The sequence below is a fragment of the Anoplophora glabripennis genome, unplaced genomic scaffold (genome assembly GCF_000390285.2).
Source record: "Anoplophora glabripennis isolate ALB-LARVAE unplaced genomic scaffold, Agla_2.0 scaffold471, whole genome shotgun sequence".
In the NCBI taxonomy this organism is placed as follows: Eukaryota; Metazoa; Arthropoda; class Insecta; order Coleoptera; family Cerambycidae; genus Anoplophora; species Anoplophora glabripennis.
In genome coordinates, this window is record NW_019416555.1 from 386,322 (window position 1) to 408,712 (window position 22,391).

Genomic DNA, 22,391 nt, shown 5'->3' on the forward strand with positions numbered 1-22,391 from the left:
TTTTTTGGAAATTTTATCTTATAATTTACCTTCATATTATTTCAACTTTTGAGTATTAAGCTCAACTAGAAATGCTAATACAAACGTAAACACGTTATTGCTAGTAAGATTACACATGCGATTTTTTTAAAGCGAAATATTCGGTGACATTATAGGTTAAAGTGAAAAAGTTTAATGACCTTTATTGAAAATATTGACCTGTTACTTGTTGAAACTTCATTATTTATTTAAATACTGAGAACAAAATAAAAACACTTATTTCAACTTCAATTAAATATATTTTTTTAGTTGTGGCTACTTACAAACTCCGCTTGAGACTTTTTATATAAAAATGAAATGTTAGATGTTTTTTGTTAACAAAATATGTAATTACAATGTTATCTATGCTGACTTAAAGTTCCCGATTTCTTCTCCACCTATGCAAAGAGGAACAAATTGATCTAAATGGTATTTCTTCAGCTCCTTTTGGAAAACTGTAACAAAAAGAGAACTCTACTGACTCTTTGCAAAATTATGGCAACAGTTTCATATTTTGATGATGTTCATGTTACGAATTCGAAAATGCTTAGAATCTTGTCATTAAATTTTTTTACCATTTTCAAAAATGAACTTTATTTATTTTCATGTATTTAACAACAAAATTCTCAAGTTAATCATAAATTAATAACAACTAATACCTAACGGCCATTTCTCGCATGTTATAGAAGGCATTGGAGAACACCGAGTAAAATTATTAGCGTGTGCCTATATGGATAACCGTTGAAATACACAGCAGACTTCGAAAAAGATATACATATCTTTTATTTTTGAGAACTGCTTTATCCCACATTATTAAAAAAAATGTAAATGATGGGGACATTAAAGTTACATTAAAAAAAATATGAACAAATTTTCCCTATTTCTGTAAATGCAATTATTACTTCTAAATTAGAAATAACCTCTATGTACAAGTACTAGCATTCCAAATTTCATTTAAATCAACATTACAAACAATTAAAAAGTGAAGAATCTAAAATGAGACGGCAAACTTTGACGCCCTTTTACGCCTAAACACTTTGGATAAATGCAAGTTTAGCTAAATAATAATCTTATTTTGACCTCTAGAATCTATAGCAAGGGTCGGCAAGTAATTTTAGGTAGGGTCCGGATACTTTTGAAATTTTTTAACGAGGTCCAGAAAAAAATTCATATTTCTTACTAATTTTTTATTTTCATTTGCATTAAGAACTCAAATCAGTCACAATTGTAAAATACTAGAAAAAATGATAAGGGTGGCACTCAAACGTAAAAAAATATTTTTTAAATAATTTATTTGGGTAATTTATATTTTCAAAAAATTTTTGGCGGTCCAGTATTTTACCTTCCGCGGTCCGGATCTGGACCGCGGTCCGCCAGTTGCCGACCCTTGATCTATAGTAATTCCTTCCATGTACACGGAATATTGGACTTCCTGTGGATAAAATGAATTGGTGGGAATAAATCAGGTCAAAATTAGGTAAGTATTTGAACTTTTCTTTGATAGGTAATATTTAGTCAGTGTTTGTTTCTTTTCTTATTTGACACAAGCCCTGAAATTAAATTATCTGTGTATCATACAGTCTTGCATTATATTTGCAAACATGTTCAAATTCAGATTAAATGTACCTATTTATTTATTAATATAATTGTCTCACGTCACATTATAAAAGACAAAACAAAGAAAGTGCAACAAAAAAGATGTGTTATCTTTTGTATCATTTTCTTTCAAATTTTCAATTCAAACAGATTTGGTATGCAGGGTGTTTGTAAATAAGTGCCAAAGATTTTATCGGGTGGTTGCCGAAGTTATTTTGTGAAAAAAAGTTCATATAAACGTAGATCGAAATATGCTTCGGTTCCGAGAAACAGATATTTTAAATTTTAATTTTTTATTTATTTTTATTACTTATTTCAAAAAGTTTTAAAGATATTGACTCGAAATTAGAAAAACGCTTTGGAGGAATAAATGTGCATTTTTTGGGGCGATCCGAATATTTCTGCTTTCACCAGTGGCGTTCGTGCGAGAATGCCACAACCTTTTTTAATAAAAAAAAATTGTACGCCAGACCTTTTCCCGTTTTGATATTTTTTTAAAAATCCGCCATTGATTCTGAATGAAATTTGTCTCTTCAATTTTTTTCGTAAGTTGCACCGTCTTTGAGGAAAAAAATAAAACATATTTTATTGTAGGTTTTGTTAATCTTTTATTTAAAGGTGCAAGTTGAAATATTCGGATCACCCCAAATGTACATTTATCCCTGCAAAGCATTCTTCAAATTGAAATTGAAATAATTAATAAAAATGAAAAAAATAAAATTTAAAGACTGTATCTCTACAACGAAGCATATTTCGACCTACGCTTATGATTTGTTTTTCACAAAATAACTTCGGCAACCACCCCCTAAAATATTTCGAACTTATTTACGTACACCCTGTATATCTTTTAATTTAAGAAAAATGTAAATAGAAATCTAGCGATTTCGGGAGCAAAATTATTACATGTTCCGACAGCATTTTTATTTCTTGTTACGGATATGTTAGTTAGGTGCATTTAAACATTTTCAATTATTGCAACTGAACAAAAATATATTTTGCAGTTGGTAACTGTTATTGTAATAAAATTTATAATAAGACCTGCTCACGCACATTGTTAATTTATGCAATAGAGTTTAAAGTTTCTAATATTTAAGGAAAAACTAGGGTGCAGTGATCTCAAAAGTTACAAGAAAAATAAATGCATGATTGAAGAACGCTTACCGCTGTATAACTTTTTTACAACGTAAGCAACTTTGCTTTTTTTTATTTTACCATTTTCCAAACTTCCATAGTTGTTTTTTCTTTAAATAAATCACTTGTACGTCTTAAAATATTGTTTCAAACCCGTAGGAAGTTGAAGTTTGGTGTTTTCGATGTATCTAATAGTCAATATATTATTTGGATCTGTTCTTGGGCTCCTACCGTTAAACATTTTTATCAATGATATAACCAATTGCTTAGATATTAGTTACATTCTCTATGTTGATGACCTGAATATATTCTCAACCATTGAGAACATCGAGGGTTGTATACGTTCTCAAAATAATTTAATTCAAATTGACAACTGGTGCCAATTGAATAGACTTCCTATGAATGCTGAGAAGTGTACCTAACATAAATAATATCTTACATCCGTTTGGTCTCCCAACTATAATTCATTTGTACACAATTTCAAAGCAATAATATAAAGTTTGTTAAATATTTAAATTTTAAAATAGATGGTGTCTTTCCACTTAGGTACCTACTGATTTTCCACAATCCGACTTATTAGATAGATATTCATTGAAAAGTTTTGATTTAAGGTGCCAGGGTGTACACTGCCGGCCCTTTGAAAGTGGACGATTTATTTTTCCAATGTGATGTGGTCTACTTTTTATTATGACAAGTTTTTATATGTCAGTGTCATTAGTAATTTGCTTGGTAATTCAAGATGCCGCGTTTAACGGAACCAGAGAAAGTGAGAGCTATAACTTTACTTCAGAATGATTGGTCATTGCGGATGATCTGCATGTATGCAAGAACAGCATATTTAAACTCAAAGAAAAATGGATTGCGGAGGGTCACGTACGTTATGTTCACGGAAGTGGACGTCGAAAAGTAAGAACCACCTAAGAATAAATCCTTTTGGCATGGCAGTAGCGGCTTCCTTTGAGACGAATTTTACTGGATCAGCGGGAACTGCAAGGAAGCGGGTGAAATATTCGGAGCTGAAGAATTATGTGGCCGCAAATACAGTTGCTTCGACTCCCCAGTATAAAGAACAGAGGTTAGAGTTTGCAAGACAATTTGTAGGAAGTCCAGACAACTTCTGGGAGAATATTATATTTTCGGACGAAAAAAGTTTTCAGTCTTGCTCCGATGCTTCTGTCCGTGTCTACCCACCAGAGATTATGAGGTATTCGGAGCCTTATGTGAAACCCACACAGCGCAGCGATAGATTCTCCATTAACGTTTGGGCTTGGATAAGCTGCCAAAGTCCTGATGTTTGTTGTGACCATGCTGAATCCTCAGAATTTCACTTTCAAGCAGGATAATTGTGCAAATCACACCTCAAGAGTTGCGTCAGAATGGTTCATTGATAACAACATCGATGTTTTACCTGGGCCCTCAAAATCCTGGGGATATATGGTGAAAAACTTTGGGAGGCAATTGAAAACGCATGGGGAACTGAGGATTATAACAAGAACATTAATTTTATCAATGCCATGTAGATTGCAGTGTTATAGACAAGAATGGTGCTTGGACAAAATACTAACTTTACGAATCGCGTTTTTTTGACGACAAAAAGTGTTTCATTTTTAGATCTCGTTGACGGCGAATGAATGGCCGTTAGAATGTATAATATATTTCAGTATTGGAAAAATAAATAATTTGCTACCTAATTTGGATTTGTTTTGCTCACTAGAACTAGTATAATAGACACATTAAATTTGACATAATGACCCGATTTGAACCTCACATTTTCAAGTCGGCTTCACAAACGCCAATTATAGACAATTTGCTTATAAGAGTCGTCCACTTTCAAAGGGCCGGCACTGTACTATTTAAAATTTTGAATAACCAAATTGACTGTCCAGAACTTTTGCATCATCTTAATTTTTACGTTACGATGGTCAATAAAGGAAAACACTTTATATTTCTACGCCACGTATAATATTTAAATATTCATTATTTACACAGTGTGTAGTTATTGGAATTTATTAGACAATCAGACATTTTTAATTGCAGCGCTACCAAAATAAAATCACTGTATTTTAGCTGATTCGTTTGTATACTATTTTTTTAATTAAATTTTTAACTATTAATTCTGTCTTTGTTTTATTGTATCCATTTTTTTTAATGTTTCTTTTAATTTTTTTCTCGGTAGGTACTCTCCTGTTCTGTAGTTTGGTTTTAACAGCTATAGAACAGTGTATCAATAAATAAATATTTTTTCCAAATATATTAATTTTTTTCTTCATTCTTTGACATTTACTTAAGTGTCAAGAAGGGTCTGTCAAGAAATGAGGAAAAAATAAATATATTTGGAAATACTTATTTATTTATTTATTGATATAAACCATAGATTTATTAGTAATAATTAGTAATAAGTACAAACCCTCAAAAACCAAACCAACTTATTTCAATGTGTACTGCATTTCAACAGTTATCCAGATGTTCCAACTACACGCCCTGTATAGGATGTAAAAACTTTTTCAAAATTAGTATATTTTTTATTTTGAAAATACGCTGGACAAAAATAGAAAGAAGTTTAATGAACATTCATTTTATTGACTTAAAAGTTATTATCGATTTTCAAGAAACGTTGAATGGCGAAAACCATGTTTAAGACAGGCATTTTTAAAACAAATATTAAATTTCTGTAAACTTTTTACGTAGATAAAAGCAACATACGCGATATTTTTCTAAAATTTCCAGTTCTTAAATTATAACACAAATTTATATTCTGTAAATGGATTTTTGCAATAGGTATACATAAAACTCTACAAATCATATATTACATTTTTTTTTCATGATATAAAAGTTAAAAATTATTTTTTGACACAATTAAGTGTGCCATGGAAGTATTTGATATATTGATGAAAAAAAAAACTGACTACTAAATTATCTATCTATATCAAAAAACAATTGATTTACGAGAAAATAATGTTTGGTATTTATTTATGCTTTGCAAACATTTTTTTTTGTAACATGTATGTACAAAAGTAAGTTATAGAATAATATCGACTGCGCCACTAGATTCTACACAAAAAACTGTAATGACTTTTTTACAAATGTCTAATTTTTACACGGCAATACATCAGCAAAGGAAAGCATCCTGTACTTCGTAAACAAATGAAGATACGTAGATGCGATTTTCGCTATTAAACATTTCTCAAAAATCAAGGTCGTGGCATCTAAATTAATTTTTTCTTATCTTTTCAAGAAATAGCAGAAAGCCCCCAAAAGTGTGGGCAGTTCAACATATTTCATACGGCGCGACGCTGAGACATAAAAGTGAGAAAGTGAACACCATATAGAAAAGGTCAGAAGATAAAGTAGTGGGAACAAAAGTATAATCCAGACACTGCCCCTGCGCACCTGACCACCAGCCGGATGAAATAAGTTGAACTGTATAGTGATATACAAGGAAAAAATTTGTTGAAAGAGATACGTCAGTCCATAAAAACGAGTCATTTTTCAGCCTAACATAAATTTACTACTGAATAAATCTAAAAAATATATAAGCCCATTTTGTTGCAAATAATATTTTAAGTACAATGTAGTCTGTACATTTGTTGAGAAAGAATTACAAGATCTCAGCGTCACTTTCTTGGAATTAACCGCATCGGACAACCGAGGTAGAAAGACATGGCATTCACCTTAGCAGCTTGCAGTGCACACTGTTTTACAGTTACGAAGGCGTTTTTCGGTTCTCTTCTCGAAACTCTATCTCAACAAATATTGTACGGACTGTATAATCATTAAGTCTAGAAAATCTAGTGGGGTAAATATGTGCCAGTTACTATCTTTCTGAAAGTAAAAATTTCCTGTTAATTACCGTTTTCAAATAGATTGATTAATTTCTAAAATACTCAGGGATGGTGCATTGGTTAATGGCAATTTTTCATTTCGGCAGCTCGAGTCATTTTAGTTTTTAGTGATTTAAGCCCGTGTGTTATCAATCTACTTCTTTCGAGATACAGACGTATATATGAAACGTACTTTTCAAAAACTTTCAACACAACGTATGTTCATAAAATCTTTTTTCCTTAAAATAATCTGAAGAATCTTACTCTTTATGATTGAATTGTGCTTAAAATAAGTTAGTAGTTTCAATTCTCCCTTCTCCCTCTAATAAAATTTTTATATAGGTAATTAATGTTAAATTAAATTTTACCCATTGTTCAGCAATTATGCTAACTTTTTATAAAAAGTAGTTAAAAGACTCGTTTCTCTGCGTATATGTACAGGGTGTTTCCTAAGTAATCACAAATATTTCAGAGATGTAATCATTTCAGGGAAAAGGTTTTTATTAACATGACCAAAACAAAAGGCGTGCGTGTAGACAACTATATTAGAAAATGATATCTATGTACGCCACTGTATATTTTTGAGTTTTTTGTAATATTCGCTAATTAAAGAGTAAGATGTCTCTTAAACACTTTCATTTTAAACCTTGTTCTCGAGAAAAATGCCGTTTTATTAATTTCTGGATTATACACAGCATTATTTTTAATAATTGGATGTTACGGCTTACACGCACGCCCCTAGCGAGGTAACTAAATTTTAATTCACACTAAAACATGTCCTCTAGTAGGCAGTCTAATGGTTGAAAAATTAAAAAAAAAAAACTTGAAGGCCCTATAATTTGGAACGGAGATCTTTTTGCACATAGTTAGTAGGTATGTTAATTAGAACTTTTTTCCGCATACTGTTACAAAGTACCGACTAGTTGAATACCGAGTTTTATTAATAACTGGTCAATATTACCCCACTTAACTTTCAAATTCTTTTTTTTTATATATATAATCATTCAAATCTAATTCTGATGATTCTATTTAGATTATCCAAAAATACTTACACTTCAGCTACAGTCTCGTAGACCTTTTTGAGAGTAGCATTTTCCATAGATACAGATCGTACCGCAGCTTTGAGTTCCTTGATGAAGGCATCCCTTTCCTCAGCGTTGAAATCAGGTGGATGATTATGAGGTTGTGTGACTTTTAGCTGATGTATGAAACCACCTACTGGTATTGTTGCCCTACCTCGACAACCGGATTTTTTATGCTCGGCACATCCCAAATATCTACGAAATTTTGGGTTTCATTTCAAATATATTGGTAGGGAGTGTGGATATTTGGAACTGTTCTAAGAAATTTTGGACCTTGGAAGAAACACTATAAACCGTGTTCAGAAGCTGGCTAAAATGTGTTATTTTTATTGCTAGCTTTTCAATTTTACTTCGTCATTTCTTTCGCCACCTAACATAACGTGCAATACGTCTGTGATTCTATAATTGCCTATAATAATACCTATGCTCATAGTTTAAATAAATTGATATGGATAATTTGAGGGTATAGGTACCTTTTAAAACGACGCAAAAGCGAGTTTCTTTTTTTGTGAATTAATGTTGATGAATGAAATTGAAAAGACACTGCACCCGCTTGCACAAAACTTAATCTGAGAATCCAAGAACATGAACCTTAAATACATTTTTACTATTTCCATCACAAAGACGTACTCAACAGCTGGAAGATGATTTTTACTACTTTTTTATTAGGTACTTAAATGTTATAAACTACTCAATACTATTAACTGAAGATTATCTCCCCAAATTAACTCCAAAATTACAACTTGATTTAAATTACCGAAATACAACGAAATCTTAGAAGCACGTATTACACAATTTTATATAGATTTTTTCCTAATTCGCAATTTACAGCATAATTAATCTTGTAGCAGTTGTCAAAATAATTAAATTAATTAAACAAAATCCGCGTCGACATAGTATGTTATTTAAAATTAGGGATTAAAAATACCACGACTAGTTTACATCACCAAAGTAGACGCTGTTAATGGTGTAGTAGAAAATGACCCTTTTGAATCAGTCTTAACCGAAACTGGAAAAAAAATTAAAATGTCACATTTATCAGTGCATTATTGCAGTCACATGTAGCAACTGCATGCAACTTTTCTCGCATGCAGCAACTGCATGCGAGAAAACATCTCTCTTTTCGTTTCACTTCCCATTTGATATTTGTAAAAGTGTATAATGGATCTTTTTGCACTTTTAAGAACATTAAATCATTCCCTTTCACTTTAGAAAACACGTAATTCAGAAAACGTTAACCTATCTCAGAAGAATAAGTTTTAGTGCAAAAAATGTAAAATGAATTTGAATGAAGTCGTTTGCATTTCATGTTATACACCCCGAATAATTTTGCAGGATAACCTGCAACTAAAAAACTTCCAGAGCACAAGTTGTAAGGTTTTAAGGGAGCTGTACGATAATGACCTTGGTTTTGACCCAAGGGTCATTTCGAGGTCAACTTCAGAAATTCAAATGGAAACCCCATGTGTTTCATCCAGAAATGGAAAGAGTCGGAAATTCTACGTTCAAAGTATATTTAATTTTGGTCAGTTGACCCCTAGGTGCCCTCTGAAGGTCAAATTAATTTAAATTATCCCTTTTGACCCCAAGGCTCAAAGTCAGACAATTAGATCATAAATCATGACTATGGTAGTTTGTACGGAATTTGACACAAAAATGTAAACATTTCAGTCAGAACGACTGAAATGTTTCGTCTAATTTGACCTCCAGAGGACCCCTAAAAGTCAATGTGTCCCAATATAAAATATACATCTCTGAATGTAGAATTTCCTGCTCTTTCCATTAATGGATAAAACAAATGGGGTTTCCATTTGAAATTCTGAAGATGTCTTCTAAATAACCCCTAAGTTTGATATTTGGATCATTATTGTACGGGCCCTTTACAACCTTAATATTTTGTTCTGGAAATTTTTCACCCTGTATATGTACACTGTTTCATTTTTCATGGGGCCACTCTTATGTGAAACATCACATTTTAAAACAAAATAATAACCTGCAAAGCCATTATTCCAATTAAATTTGATTTCAGTAATAGTCGTCCGTTTCTAAAATTGAATAGGGGTGGACTTGTAGAAAATACATACCAATTTTTTATCTAAAAGTTAATGCTGTATTCTAATTTAGCGTTCCCAGAATGAAAAAAAAATATGGGTATACAAACATTACGTTTTTTTACTACTACGTAACCTCAACTTAAAAATTACTCAATCCTCGAGTAAACCTTTTTATCAAGTTGGTAACAAAAATTTAGTCTGCCCTTAAGATTTCCATTTATTGAAAATATTCATAACAAAAAATACATAGGAAAAAAAACCAATTTAAGATTAAATAACTAAAATTATGTCCATTTCAATCAACCAACTTCTTTTTTCTTTGAATTTTTTGTTTCTTGCTTTGCTATGTATACTTGATGTGAATACTTTCAATAAATGTCATATTAGATTATAGCGCCCTCGAGAATTCAGTAGCTTAATATACAACAAAAATTAATTAAATTAACTATTATGCTTAAATAAAATTAACTATATTATGTTTAGCTGCTCAAGTTTTGAGCACATTTTAAATATATTTTATTCAAATTCGATTCAAAGGGGTTTGGAGGGGCACCAAATTACAATTACATTACTAATTTTTAGATAAAAAAAAGTATATATTTTTTAAAAGTCCACCCCTTTCTAATTTTACAACCGGACGCCTATGCCTAAAATAAAACTTGAATATTATTAGCGGAATAAGCTCTTTACAGATAATTATTTTGTATTAACATGTGGCTTCATGAAAAGTAAAACACTATATATTTCTAAAAATCGAATGTATTTTGAGATGATTCGAGAATTCGTAAAAGGAATTTTAGAAAAAATTCGGGTGTAATTATTTTTCAACAAACGCTTTAAGGCGAATTTCATTGTTGTTTTTATATTTTCATGCAATATTGTTAAGTCAGTTGTATTTCAGTGGTAATTTGCATTTAAAATTTTTTTCAGAAATCAATTTTAGTCGTTGTGAGACTGAATTGATGAAATTTAATTAACATTTTCTGAATGATAAGATTCTGAAAATCAATTAAAGCATATTGAAATTAAATTTACGAAGATGAAACTGCAATGAGATTCACCCTAGGAATTAATGCAAAAGATTTTCTGATATTCATATTGCTTGTTTAGTTCAAGTTATTCTGTTAACAAAAGCCCTAGCCATGAGGAAAAAAAGCATTGCACTGCCCAATAAAATTCGTCTAGAAAAATGTTTGCTTTACCTGGAAGGTACATATACGAGGTATATCCACAAAGTGAGTACTGGGTTACTAGATCTATTTCATGACAAAAAAAAAGTCCGAGGAAATCTGAGAGACAATAAGACGGAATCAGAAAATTAAACCCGGAGAATCCGGGTCAAACCTGGAGATCAGGCAACCCTAGTACTGAGACTTTGACGCTTGACAGTTTCTGTTTTCGACAAAGTTGACAACACTATATTGAAGGCCAAGATGTTATGAACAGAATGCGCGCTCATTTGTCTCAGTTGTAGTGGCGTGCTAAAATGAGTGCCGCTATTCCGAATTCCGTCAGCTGCAAGAAGCGTAATCAGGTTACTTCTTGCAAAGGAAAAGGCGCCGTTCCAGATTTTTAACGAAATCAAAATGTTTTATGTGTGTGACGAATCGTACTAATGTGTATATGTGGTGTCATAAGTATAAAGCTGGCAGAACGAATGTGCATGATGAACAGAGGAATGGGCGTCCCTCAATTGTGACCGAGATGGTCAACAAGATCGAAGAAATGCTTCTTGCAAACCGTCGATTAACTTTGGACGAGATATACGCAGTGTTTCCACAATCTCCAAATCTTTTCTGCGTGAAATCATTATTGAAACACTTGATTATAGAAAATTATGTGCGAGGTGGGTACCAAACATATCACGGATCAGCACAAAACCAACAGAAGGGCATCTTTACAGGAATTTCTCCCGCTCATAGCTGACCTGACACCTGATCATCTTTTCACTGAAGGTGTCGAGGTCAACAGTGCAGAGGTGGCGAGGGATTTTTTTGACGAAGCTCACCCCTTGGTTCAGAAATTGCATTGATGTTGAATGTCGAAAAATGGTGTCCGATATACTTTTGTGAATATGTAAATTTTTCATATACTGCCGCTTCGATTTTTAAAAAATCGAGTACTCTTTGTGGATATGCCTTGAAACTAGCAACTACTCATTCCTCAATTCTTAATTTGTTCCGATTGAAAAATCCCTTGCCCTCCCTAAAGTTTCCACTTGACTATAGCCCTGCTGTAAATCATTTCCTATTAAGATAATTTAGATCTAAACAACATAACTATAAGATCAGTAAGAGTAACGAACTTAATATGCAAGTTAGTTATTGATTATCCAAAGAGATATGTGTACGTCAGTTGCCAGATGTTTTTAACATACAGTACGCAGGTACCGAGGTAACCTTACTAACTTCTGCTCAATTGTTTAAAATTTGACCATTATCAGAACTAAAGGCTTTATAAAAACGTATTAGTAGGATGCACCATTTTCGAAATACAAGCATCAGACGTATAGGTAGAATTATTGCTGCAGTTAATTTTGATATTTTTACAATTCGACGATGTAAGACAATTTTTTAAACTATTTTTTTTTGCAAAATGAAAATACAACTATTATCTTATTCATTCCCGTGTCTCGAAAATGAAGCATAAATTTTATAAACATGGGACACTTAGATTAAAGCTTGGTCCAACATTTTAGTTACATGTTATAGGTGCCGATACATTTTCAGTGTTTACTCTTACATCTCTATTAAAAGTTTTGTATTAATCATTTTCCTAGATAAAGGAACCTAATTCTTGTATGGAAATTTTCCCCATTATTATAAGCTTTGTAAAGCAATGTATAATTCCAACAAAAGCCTTAAACTAGTATCTCGTAAATCACTTTTTTTCTATAACGTCGCAGAAATCAATTAAGATCCAAGTTAATTTTTTGCTATTTCACACTAGGCAACTGTGTAAAAAATAGTAACCCTGAATTAATTATGTTTAACTACCTTTTTTCTATTTGTAATTTTTTTGCAAACATTTTGTAAATGTAAATTCTAAAAACATTGAATGAATTAATAAATAATTTGAATTAAAGTGGAGAATGACAGAACGGAACTAATTTTAAATTAAGTGAATCCCAAATATCCACATTTTTTTGAGCAATATTTACCGTAGTGGTGGTGTACCCGCTATTACATTGTTGTGATAAATGAATCCCTCATGAACGAATCTCATTCGACCTGACATTCTTTTTTTACGTGGTTTTCTTTCCATCCGGATCAGTTCATCTGACAAAATAATAAAATGTTTTACATTTGAATTTTAATTTCCAATATTACTTATTTAATACTAATAATAGATGACAGGTAGGAGAAATGGTAGGTAAGGAAACACCAGACAACTAGAAACATTTTATTTCTTTAAAAAATCACAATGTTAATTATCGTTTCGTAAAATGCAAGTCGATTGTGTTTACTGAAACAATAATTTCAAGGACTTTCATTTTAAATAAAATAGGTACGTATCCTAATAATCATAACTCTTCCACACACTGCAACGCCATCTTCTCATTGATGTTACTATCTTGTTATACGGGCATATTTCGGCACCTTGTGGATTCCTATAAATGGTTGCTTGAAATAGCATTTGCTTCGAAGTCAGCCGAAGACCAAATAAAATTTGATTACCCTAATACTGGTTCCTATTTGATATTTTCGTTTAATTCAATTTCTGTGAAATAGCTCCAACGTTATTGGTAATTGTTTCAAATATCTATTACAATGACTCAAAACGCAAGCGCGAGTACAGAGGTTAATAAATTTTCTGCATTTAGTATTTAAAAAAAATAAAATGATAGTGAACTCCATACTTTCCTTACAAAAACAAGTACCCTAGTAAAATATTTTGAAGTCAAAATCAAATATCGCGCTGATTTCCGACTAATTTTTTAAAATATAGAGACGTAACTTCTCAATATCTTTGCAAACGTAAAACAATAAATATTTTGGAAACATGAATTTGTATTGGAATATGACATTTGAATACTTTTTAATAATCTACTTTATTTTACAAAAATACATCTATATCAATTACACTTCCATGAAGGTCGATTCCGTCGCTCCACCCCGACAGCCAAAACGCTATTATATAATATGAACTAACTACTCAATCACAAGTAGGTATGTACCTTTTCTATTTTATTTCAAATGTACGAAGCTAATTAAAATATATTCAAAAATTATTCTAAAAATATCTAACCCCATAGACAATATTCTTAACTGATGATATTGAGGTAAAGATCTACTTTATAGACTGAACTAGAATCGAATTTATAGCAGCGATTCTAGTAAACAGCTAATAAGAATAATTGTCTGAAAAACAGAAATGATGAATGACTAAATGTTATTACAAAAACACATATGTATGTACTTGACATATTGAAATTGTTATATGTTATCGTGTAAAAATAAATCTTGAATTTTTATTCAAAGACCAACATGTAAAAATAGCCACTACAAAAAGATTTTACTGTTTCCACATTTTATTTGGATATTTTCATCAGGTATCCTTACAAATGGAATTAATAAAAAATAATAGAACCAAATTATATACAAAATACAACTTGAAAAAAAATGAAATGTTTGAAACAATGTCAACTATTGACAATATGACAAAACTTATATGAATTATTTTTTTTACCTAACAAATATTTGCCGTATTCACTAAATTTCATTATAAAATATATGCTTTATTAGCTCTTAAATCTATTTAAAAGGTATTAAGAAATTTAGTAAAATCGTCAAATATTAGTTTGGCAAAATAATTCACGTTAATCTAGGCATATTATTGTCAGCTTTTGATATTGAATATTATTACAAAACTTCACATCTTTCAAACATTTTTTTATGTATAATTTTGTACCATTAGTATTTATTAATTCCAGTCACAAGACTACTTGTAAGATCTTTGTTTTGCGTCTATTTTTACAATAAATTCTGTGATATTTCATTGAGATTACACATTAATAATTTCAATGTCAGGTATGTGTTTCTGTATTAATATGTAGACATATCACTCATTTTTTTAAATAATTATTAGTTACTACATATTATTTACTAGAAATTACTGGTGTAATTCAATTCTAGTTCGGCCATACGGCCCATGGAGTCATTTCCTGCAATGTCAATTAAGAATCCTTTTACATACCTGGATCTTTTTATATTGAATAACACTGAAAACTTTTTAATCTAATTTAGTTTAAAACTTTAAAAAATAAGGTAAAAATACAAGATAATAAAATATACATTTTCAAAGTCTGTACCTGTTACCGTATGGTTACCAAATACAAATTAGTTCCAGCAAGTCGTAAGTCAATGTGAAATTGGAATGCGTCGAACAAGCTAATAAAAAGCAGTTGGCCACAACTCGAGTTCATCAAGAGTTGGTAGACACATTAACAGAATCTGCAGTTATCGTATAATAGATAAATATATAAGCAATAATTGCTCTTTGCTCAACATGCTTCATTTTTTATTGATATAACTTGCTTGGATTAATGCGACTCTACTCAACAAGCGCTAAAAGGTACAGACTTGCAATTTACTGGCATCACTTTATACCTGCCAGCCCATCATTTTTATGGCTTACAAATGGCTCTGGGGTGGAGCACTTCTATCTATAAACTATAACAATGTATAAAATAAAAACTTTTAGCTTTACTTTATGGCATTAGGCTTTTCAATATCCTAATATATCTGCAATTGCAATTATGGGACTGAAATTAAATTCCCTTACGTAAATTTCCTTTTATTGGTATTTTCTTTTACTGATAGTTTTAAAATTTATACTTACAAGGTCGCCACATCTTCATAAATTTGCTTCAGAGGCCTGTCAGGTTGATGAACGATAGAAAACTTTATCTCCTTTATGAAATCATCCCTAATACATGCCTCATGATGAGGTGGATGATTATGCTCTTTTCTCAATACAAAATCACCAATAGTACCTCCTACTGGAAGTACAGCTCTAGCTTTGCATATTAACCTCTTATATTCAGAACAAACTAAGTATCTACAAATGTTACATCTGCCTTACTCATTTGCATATGGTCTGTTTTCTTTTTTTTTTTTTTGTTGTAACTTACAGTATATATGTTATTTTAATCAAATTAAATTTATTACAAAAAAAAATCACCAACAGAAATATAACCTTAAAAAATAGATGTTTCAGTTTTTTTATATGGGTACGTAGTTAGACAATTCAAAAAGATCTTGCCAATGTAACCACACAATTTAGCAGAAGTATCAACGACCTCAAAGATAGCAACAATTTGAAATAATCTTATGAGACATTAAAATTGTATTTCTTTTTCAACTGGTTTGACCTCGCGAACTTACCTCATATTCGAATTTTTTTTCCTTGTATTTTGATGGTAAGTGAAACCATCTACTACTATTCCATTTTGTGGTAATTTCTTCAACATTCCCATCTGAAGTATGTATTTTTCTTCTGGCCATGAAAAATCAATAAGGTCAGCAAACCTGATTTGAACGACGCGATTTTACGACACTATGGTATGAAATTTATATTTTAGTATATTAAAAAGTAAAAGGTTGATTTAAAGTATAGCATCTTAATTACTTGAATCACAGAATAAAAGACCAATTTATAAACTTTTTCAGCTGATATCACATAAGACATGTACCTACACAACTATTTGTTAATCACTGTTCATTCAATAGACTGCAGGTACATTTCTTAGGCAATGAGAACAAAGTTTATAAATCAGCCTTAAATATCAAAGTATTAATTTTAGACATACGGCGTGTTTTTAGAAATACACTCAAATGACATTAAAGTTCAAAATGACTTCAATTGCCAATATAGTGTATGTCTATCCCTACTTTTGTAAAATTCAGTGATACTTTTTTTCCACTGGATATTATGAACCACACTGAAAGAGTTATAAAAGGTACAACAGCCATATAAGTTTTAAAAGAAAATATTAGATGGCTCAGATGAAAACAACGTTATGTATGTAAAGGACTAAATTCAAAAAGCTATTGTTTTTGTAAGATAAAACAGTCATGAAAAATTCAATCCGCAAAAGAAAGTAGCTTTGCAGAATAAAAATTTGCCAAAACTTTGTTTTCTGTTACTTTATATACAATCTTCCAATCATTTTACAAAGTAGATAAAAGAAAAATAAGAAAGTACTCATTTTCCAATAGCTTCATGAACCTTAAAAATTTGAACACGAACCAAAACGAAACTGCATATTTAAAAAATTATAGATCAATTTATATTTTATTTTAAAGAATTTTAAAAAACTGCGATCACATATGGCATGACAAAAACAATTTGTACACAAGTTATTAATTTGTAGAAATGGAACTTACCATTGAATACATGTACTAGTTTAATTTTAGACACAATTATTTATCAACAATATCTTTTAAACAAAGAAATTGTAATGTTGCACTTTTTTATAAAAATAGAATCACTACACAAGAAAATTTGCAGAAAATTGTAACAGCAGTAAATTTATTGGTTTCAAAACCAATTTAAAACTGATGCTAGATATAAAAAAGCAAATAATAAAACAACATCTTTAAACAAAGACATTGCTATCACCTGAAACAGAAATAAAAAGTGATACATCTGCAGCAATATCTTTAAAACAAAGAAATTGCTAGTTAGTGTCATATCAGCAGAGTAATACTACCACATATTAAAATGCTCCAACTACAAAACATAATTGGAATTAACAAATAAAAATACTTGAAGAAAAAGGAACAAAGTGTAATTAGTCATTAGGCAAACAAGTGAATTGTTTGTGAAAGAAACTTACAACATACCTATTAACTTCAAATAACTGTAAAGGACGACAGCTATAGTTAAATAAAAATATATTTAACCAAAGAAGCTGCCAAACATATTTCAGTTATTTGTAAGAATCTGAAATAAAGAATTTAATGACACGCATTTAAAAAAAACTAAATAGTGACACAATATGCACTGAACGATTAAACAAATACACTACTTTAAGAATTTGGTGATCACAATTCACTTTTCACTGACACATCTGTATGTTTTTTAAATAAATTAAGACTTTATTTTATTGGGTGTTTTACCACTGAAAAAAAAAGAAATTAAATATTTTAAAAATATTGAACTCTTAAAATGAGTAACTTCTTGCCTTAAACAGTTGAATATTTTTAACTGATTTAATTGCCTATTTGTTTCAGTGTGGTAAAAATTGACAAATAAAAAAAGTCAAAATAACGAAACAAACTAAACATCACACATTAGTAAATGCAGATACCACCAATTTAATAAATTCATGGTAAAAATTTCTGCAAACATATATTTATCCATTAAATAGACTGAATTAAGAAATATTAATTCAGACAAACATTAATGAAAAAAATAAACATTTTTGGGATGCACTCACGTAATACATAAAATTATTCAACGTTTATAACAACTGTTATAGACGCAAATCAAAACAACAAACATTTAAAAGAATTCTTAAAACTAATATTCAAAATTATTGCCTACTAATGTCGTAGAATCGCACATACATTCAAAATAATAATAAAAAGAATAAATGCAAAACCTTAAATAGTTCAAAGGCATATTACTTATTAGTAATTTTTTGTAAAAAAAAAAACATGAATTATTTAAAATTTTGCCGAAAATGTTTCTGTGGGAGCTATAACTATATAAAAAAAACACTTGTAAAACACAGTGAATTAAAACCACTTACTACTATAAAAGACTAAATTTAACATACTACAAAAAAAACACATTGCAGGGCATAAATTGCGATGATAGTTATCAATACACGTTTCTATTTAGATTTGTCGTACCAAAAAACCTACAACTATAAAACATTTTCATGTTATTTCTCAATTTTCACAAACATTTCAATCTAAATCTGAGGCACTAAATATTTTTTTCTTAAAATGACAGAAAAACTTTAACTTGTAACAAACTAGTTAAATTAATTGAAGTATCTCCCTGGAACTATTTATCTATTTGTATAAAAACAAATACACACATCAGTTACTTTTTAAAAAAGGTAAGTCGGTAAATGATTGATTATTTTTTTTTTAAATTTAAAAAAAAAACAGATATCTGCGGTCAACCAACGTGTGGATTTGAATTATACCTTCAACTTAACACCTGAGAAAAAATTACAAAAAAGAAATTTATTTTGCCCTACATTTATCAAATTACACTAAACTATGGCATTATGAAGTTCATTACGTGCCGTGACAATTTACTTAATATTGCTTTTAAGCGTCGAAAAATGTGCCCACGAAATGTGTTTAAACCTAGTTATAGCAGCCGCAAGAAACAGAATATAACCAAAACAAAACCACCTACCTTGTCCTTCTCCAGCTCCGTCCGTACTCGTTCCGGCCTGTGGTTCCTCCTCACCCGTACCACCTTCCATCATAGAATAGTCCTCCGTGTCATCAACATTCGCATCGTCCAAGTTATCATCACCGAAATTTTCATCACCAGTTTCATCTATCAAAGACTGTGTTTGGTCATAGGGTTCCATTTTAAACTGTACAGGTTCGCTACTACCCCCGGAAGGTACAGAGGCAACCGGCTCTGATTTCGCTACTGCAGGAGGCAGTGGTTGGGAATCTGTCGATGAGACACTAAGGCGGGGGCGTTTTACAGGGGTTGACTGTGTGGTTACCGTGGCCGGTTGTTGCTTTTTAGGTCGAGGCATGGGTTTGTACTCCTCGATTTGGTGCACAGGTTTCTCCTGGGGGGTTTCGATGGGGTCGGTGTCGGCGGAGCCCTAAAAATGATAAATAAATGCCTCTACCAAATTCTTGAAAATTTTTTTCTCCACATTATTTAATAACATAATTATTTACTAAAATTTGTTGATTAAAATAAAACATAATAGTTAATTTTCTCAAATATGGACTAGGTACTATTGGGATCAGAATTACGTCCTCTATTAATCAAACTTCACATTTTCCTAAGAAAATCAGTAATAAATTCATCACATCCCAATGTTATATACTAAAATTACACAGCATGTAGACTGTAGTAGAGAAAAAAAGAAAAAGTTTAATTCAGTAAAAAGTTTCCTAAGAACATAGGTTTGATAACACAGCAAATATGTTACAGGGTGATATAAATGGGCAGTCAAAAACCATTTTTTAAAATAAGTTCAAAATAGTTGTTTAGACACAAAATAATTTCCACTGTAGCAACTCTACTTTTAAAAAGAAACTGAAAAGTTTTAAATTACTTATATGTGTGTTTGTAATTTTACCTTTATTACTTGTGTAAGCATTTTATTATGTATTTTAATGTGAATAAATGATAATAATATACTCATATCTTGGAAAGAATAGATTTTAACATCAATGTTCTGATTATTTTTTATTTATTTCAGTTGATAATGTATCAGCAGTTTCAAAGCAATCCACTGCACATTCGATTTTCGTAATTTGCCATCAAAATGAATAAAAATGCAAACTTTCTCAGAAGCAATGCAATTCATCAAGATTGATTGAATGTCTTTTTTGTGACTTTGAAGATGCTCTTTCAGAAAAATTCATTTTCTTTTACTGAAAATGTTAGACAATTATTTATGGATAAAAAAATTCTTATTTACCCTCTGTAGTCGATAATCTAAAAACATCGAGTTTCATTTGGATCTGATCAACCAATTTGAAGTAATTTTAAAAAATCTGTAATCACCCTTTAACGAACAGTTTTCGGTCCATATTCAGAAATTTGTTTACTTAAAATGACATTTCCTATCTTCTGTACCAGTTTGACACTATTTTACAAATATCCCTTATATGAGGGCAGTTGATGCAAATTAAAGTGTATGTGACCTATAATGTTTTTTTGACGAATCGTAAACTTTCAGCAAAAAATTTCAAACAAAATTTGCAAAATATAAATTAAAAGTTCCAGTCATCTCAACAAAATTTGCACATATTTAGCATAGCCCATTAAGGACCAGAACACCACCCTAAAATCTTTTTTGAACACACCATTCAAATGAATGTCTATTTTAAACAGACAAAAAAGTAAAATACGGTCTGATTTTTTAATAGAAAATGTCAAACACATCTTTTTATATGAAATAGAAAAGAAAGTGGTAAGTAATTATCCTTACAAAATTTTACACCATTAATATTTGTAACAAAAATGTAACCAAAATGTGTGTACTGGTTTTTGTCGTATTTATCAACTTAATTTCATTTGGAACTTCCACAAATGGTTTGAAATTATTTCAGCATGAAAGCTTTAGAATGTAGAGGTTCATCATCTAAAAATTATGGATGCATGCCATGCTTCATTTTAAAAATGACTAATTTTCACATCATAACTAGCATAATATAAACATAGTACACATTAAGCAAAATTTAATATTTTTTTATTTTGGAAAATCTGCAGTTGATTAACCCTTGAGAAGAATTATTTCTTACTCGAGGGTACAACAGAGAAATTAATGGCTATTTTTTTCATCTGCAAAGTTTAATCCTCAATTAAATCTGTCTGTCACTTCATTATGCATATAATTTTTGAGACAAATTTAAATTTAATTTAATTTAAATCGGGGGCAAAAGAATCGACCTAAAAGGGCATTAAAATACACTACACCAATTTAATGATTTATGAAGCAGGCCAAACAGTACGCCGCGTCGCAAGCTCATGATTGGAGGGCAGAAAATACACAAAAGCAACTCTGGAGAGGGAACAAAAGCCGCGTCACGTACATACGCATCTAATAGAAAAAGATAGAAAATAGAATTTGTAAAAGGTGGACCATTATGCAGTTATGCACTTTTTAACAAAAATTGAATACTTACATTGCCGTCACCGGTGAGTCCTTTAATTTGCAAGGCCTCTGCAGTCTTAATAAAGGTAGTTAAATTTTCTTGACTAACTTGTACTTCTCCTTGGTACATAAATTGTAATAAATCACTTAAAGCTACGTAACTAACGTCCTTCATAAATACGATAGGATGCTGACACGGATTAGACTTAAAAAGTTCTTTGAAATAAGGACTACACACTGACAAAACCATCTTATGAGCTTTCAGGCACTTGCCCTCGACGGCTAGCGTTACATCCACCAAATCTTCATTTTCCAGCAATGAGTTCATTCCCGAACTCATATTCTTGTGGAAATTGTCCCAACATAACGAAAATTGTTCCGACGCCATCGTCGGTTCTGCAAAACAAGCAATTATTCAAGGCTTGCCATTATCAAAGATGCCGACTTGGAACTGACGCCATAATGGCGGCAGCGGCAACAAGATAATTTACAAGATTTTATCAATATACAAACCATACGTAGTACTCACCTTCTTTAAAACCTTCCCCTCGATAAATTGTTTGTTTTACACACACTCTGCGAAAAAATTTTTCAAAAATTAACGGGAAACACAATCACTTTTTCTTTAACAAAGGGACGCCATCCACCTTCTTACTTGTACGACGCAAAATGAAGCAAAAATGGCGAAAACGCTGGAGGGGATTGCATACCAACATATAACAATAAAATAATTTAAAAAAAAAATTAATATCAAATCTAGATAAAATATAATACATACGAATAAATTTATAGATGGTGTTAATTAGAATATGATTTTAGTTTTTAAATTATATCATAGATAAAATATTCTTGAAGTGAGGTATTTTAA

The 22,391-nt window shown here is 30.7% G+C and overlaps 1 protein-coding gene and 1 non-coding gene across 51 annotated transcripts in view; both read right to left on the reverse strand.

Annotated features, from left to right (window-relative positions):
- The window catches only part of LOC108912735 (protein tramtrack, beta isoform), a 219,688-nt gene extending 197,482 nt beyond the window's left edge, over positions 1-22,206 (reverse strand). For 42 of the 50 annotated variants that reach the window (XM_018718081.2, XM_018718105.2, XM_018718101.2 and 39 more), the window contains exons 1-3: positions 22,053-22,205; positions 21,555-21,919; positions 19,084-19,513 (exon numbers count right to left, since the gene is read on the reverse strand). In XM_018718081.2, coding sequence (XP_018573597.1) covers positions 19,084-19,513; positions 21,555-21,911 — 787 coding nt within the window. In that variant the 5' untranslated portion in view covers positions 21,912-21,919; positions 22,053-22,205. Of the gene's footprint in view, positions 1-258; positions 474-7,618; positions 7,844-12,862; positions 12,981-13,090; positions 13,313-15,543; positions 15,763-16,088; positions 16,201-19,083; positions 19,514-21,554; positions 21,920-22,052 lie in introns of those variants that run through there. The other 8 variants (XR_001964572.2, XM_018718064.2, XM_018718070.2 and 5 more) reach the window with 4 other exon arrangements.
- LOC111691698 lies at positions 19,654-19,735 on the reverse strand. The gene has a single exon (XR_002763028.1). It is a non-coding gene; the product is annotated as a small nucleolar RNA Z122 (small nucleolar RNA).
- Positions 22,207-22,391: the final 185 nt, after the last annotated feature.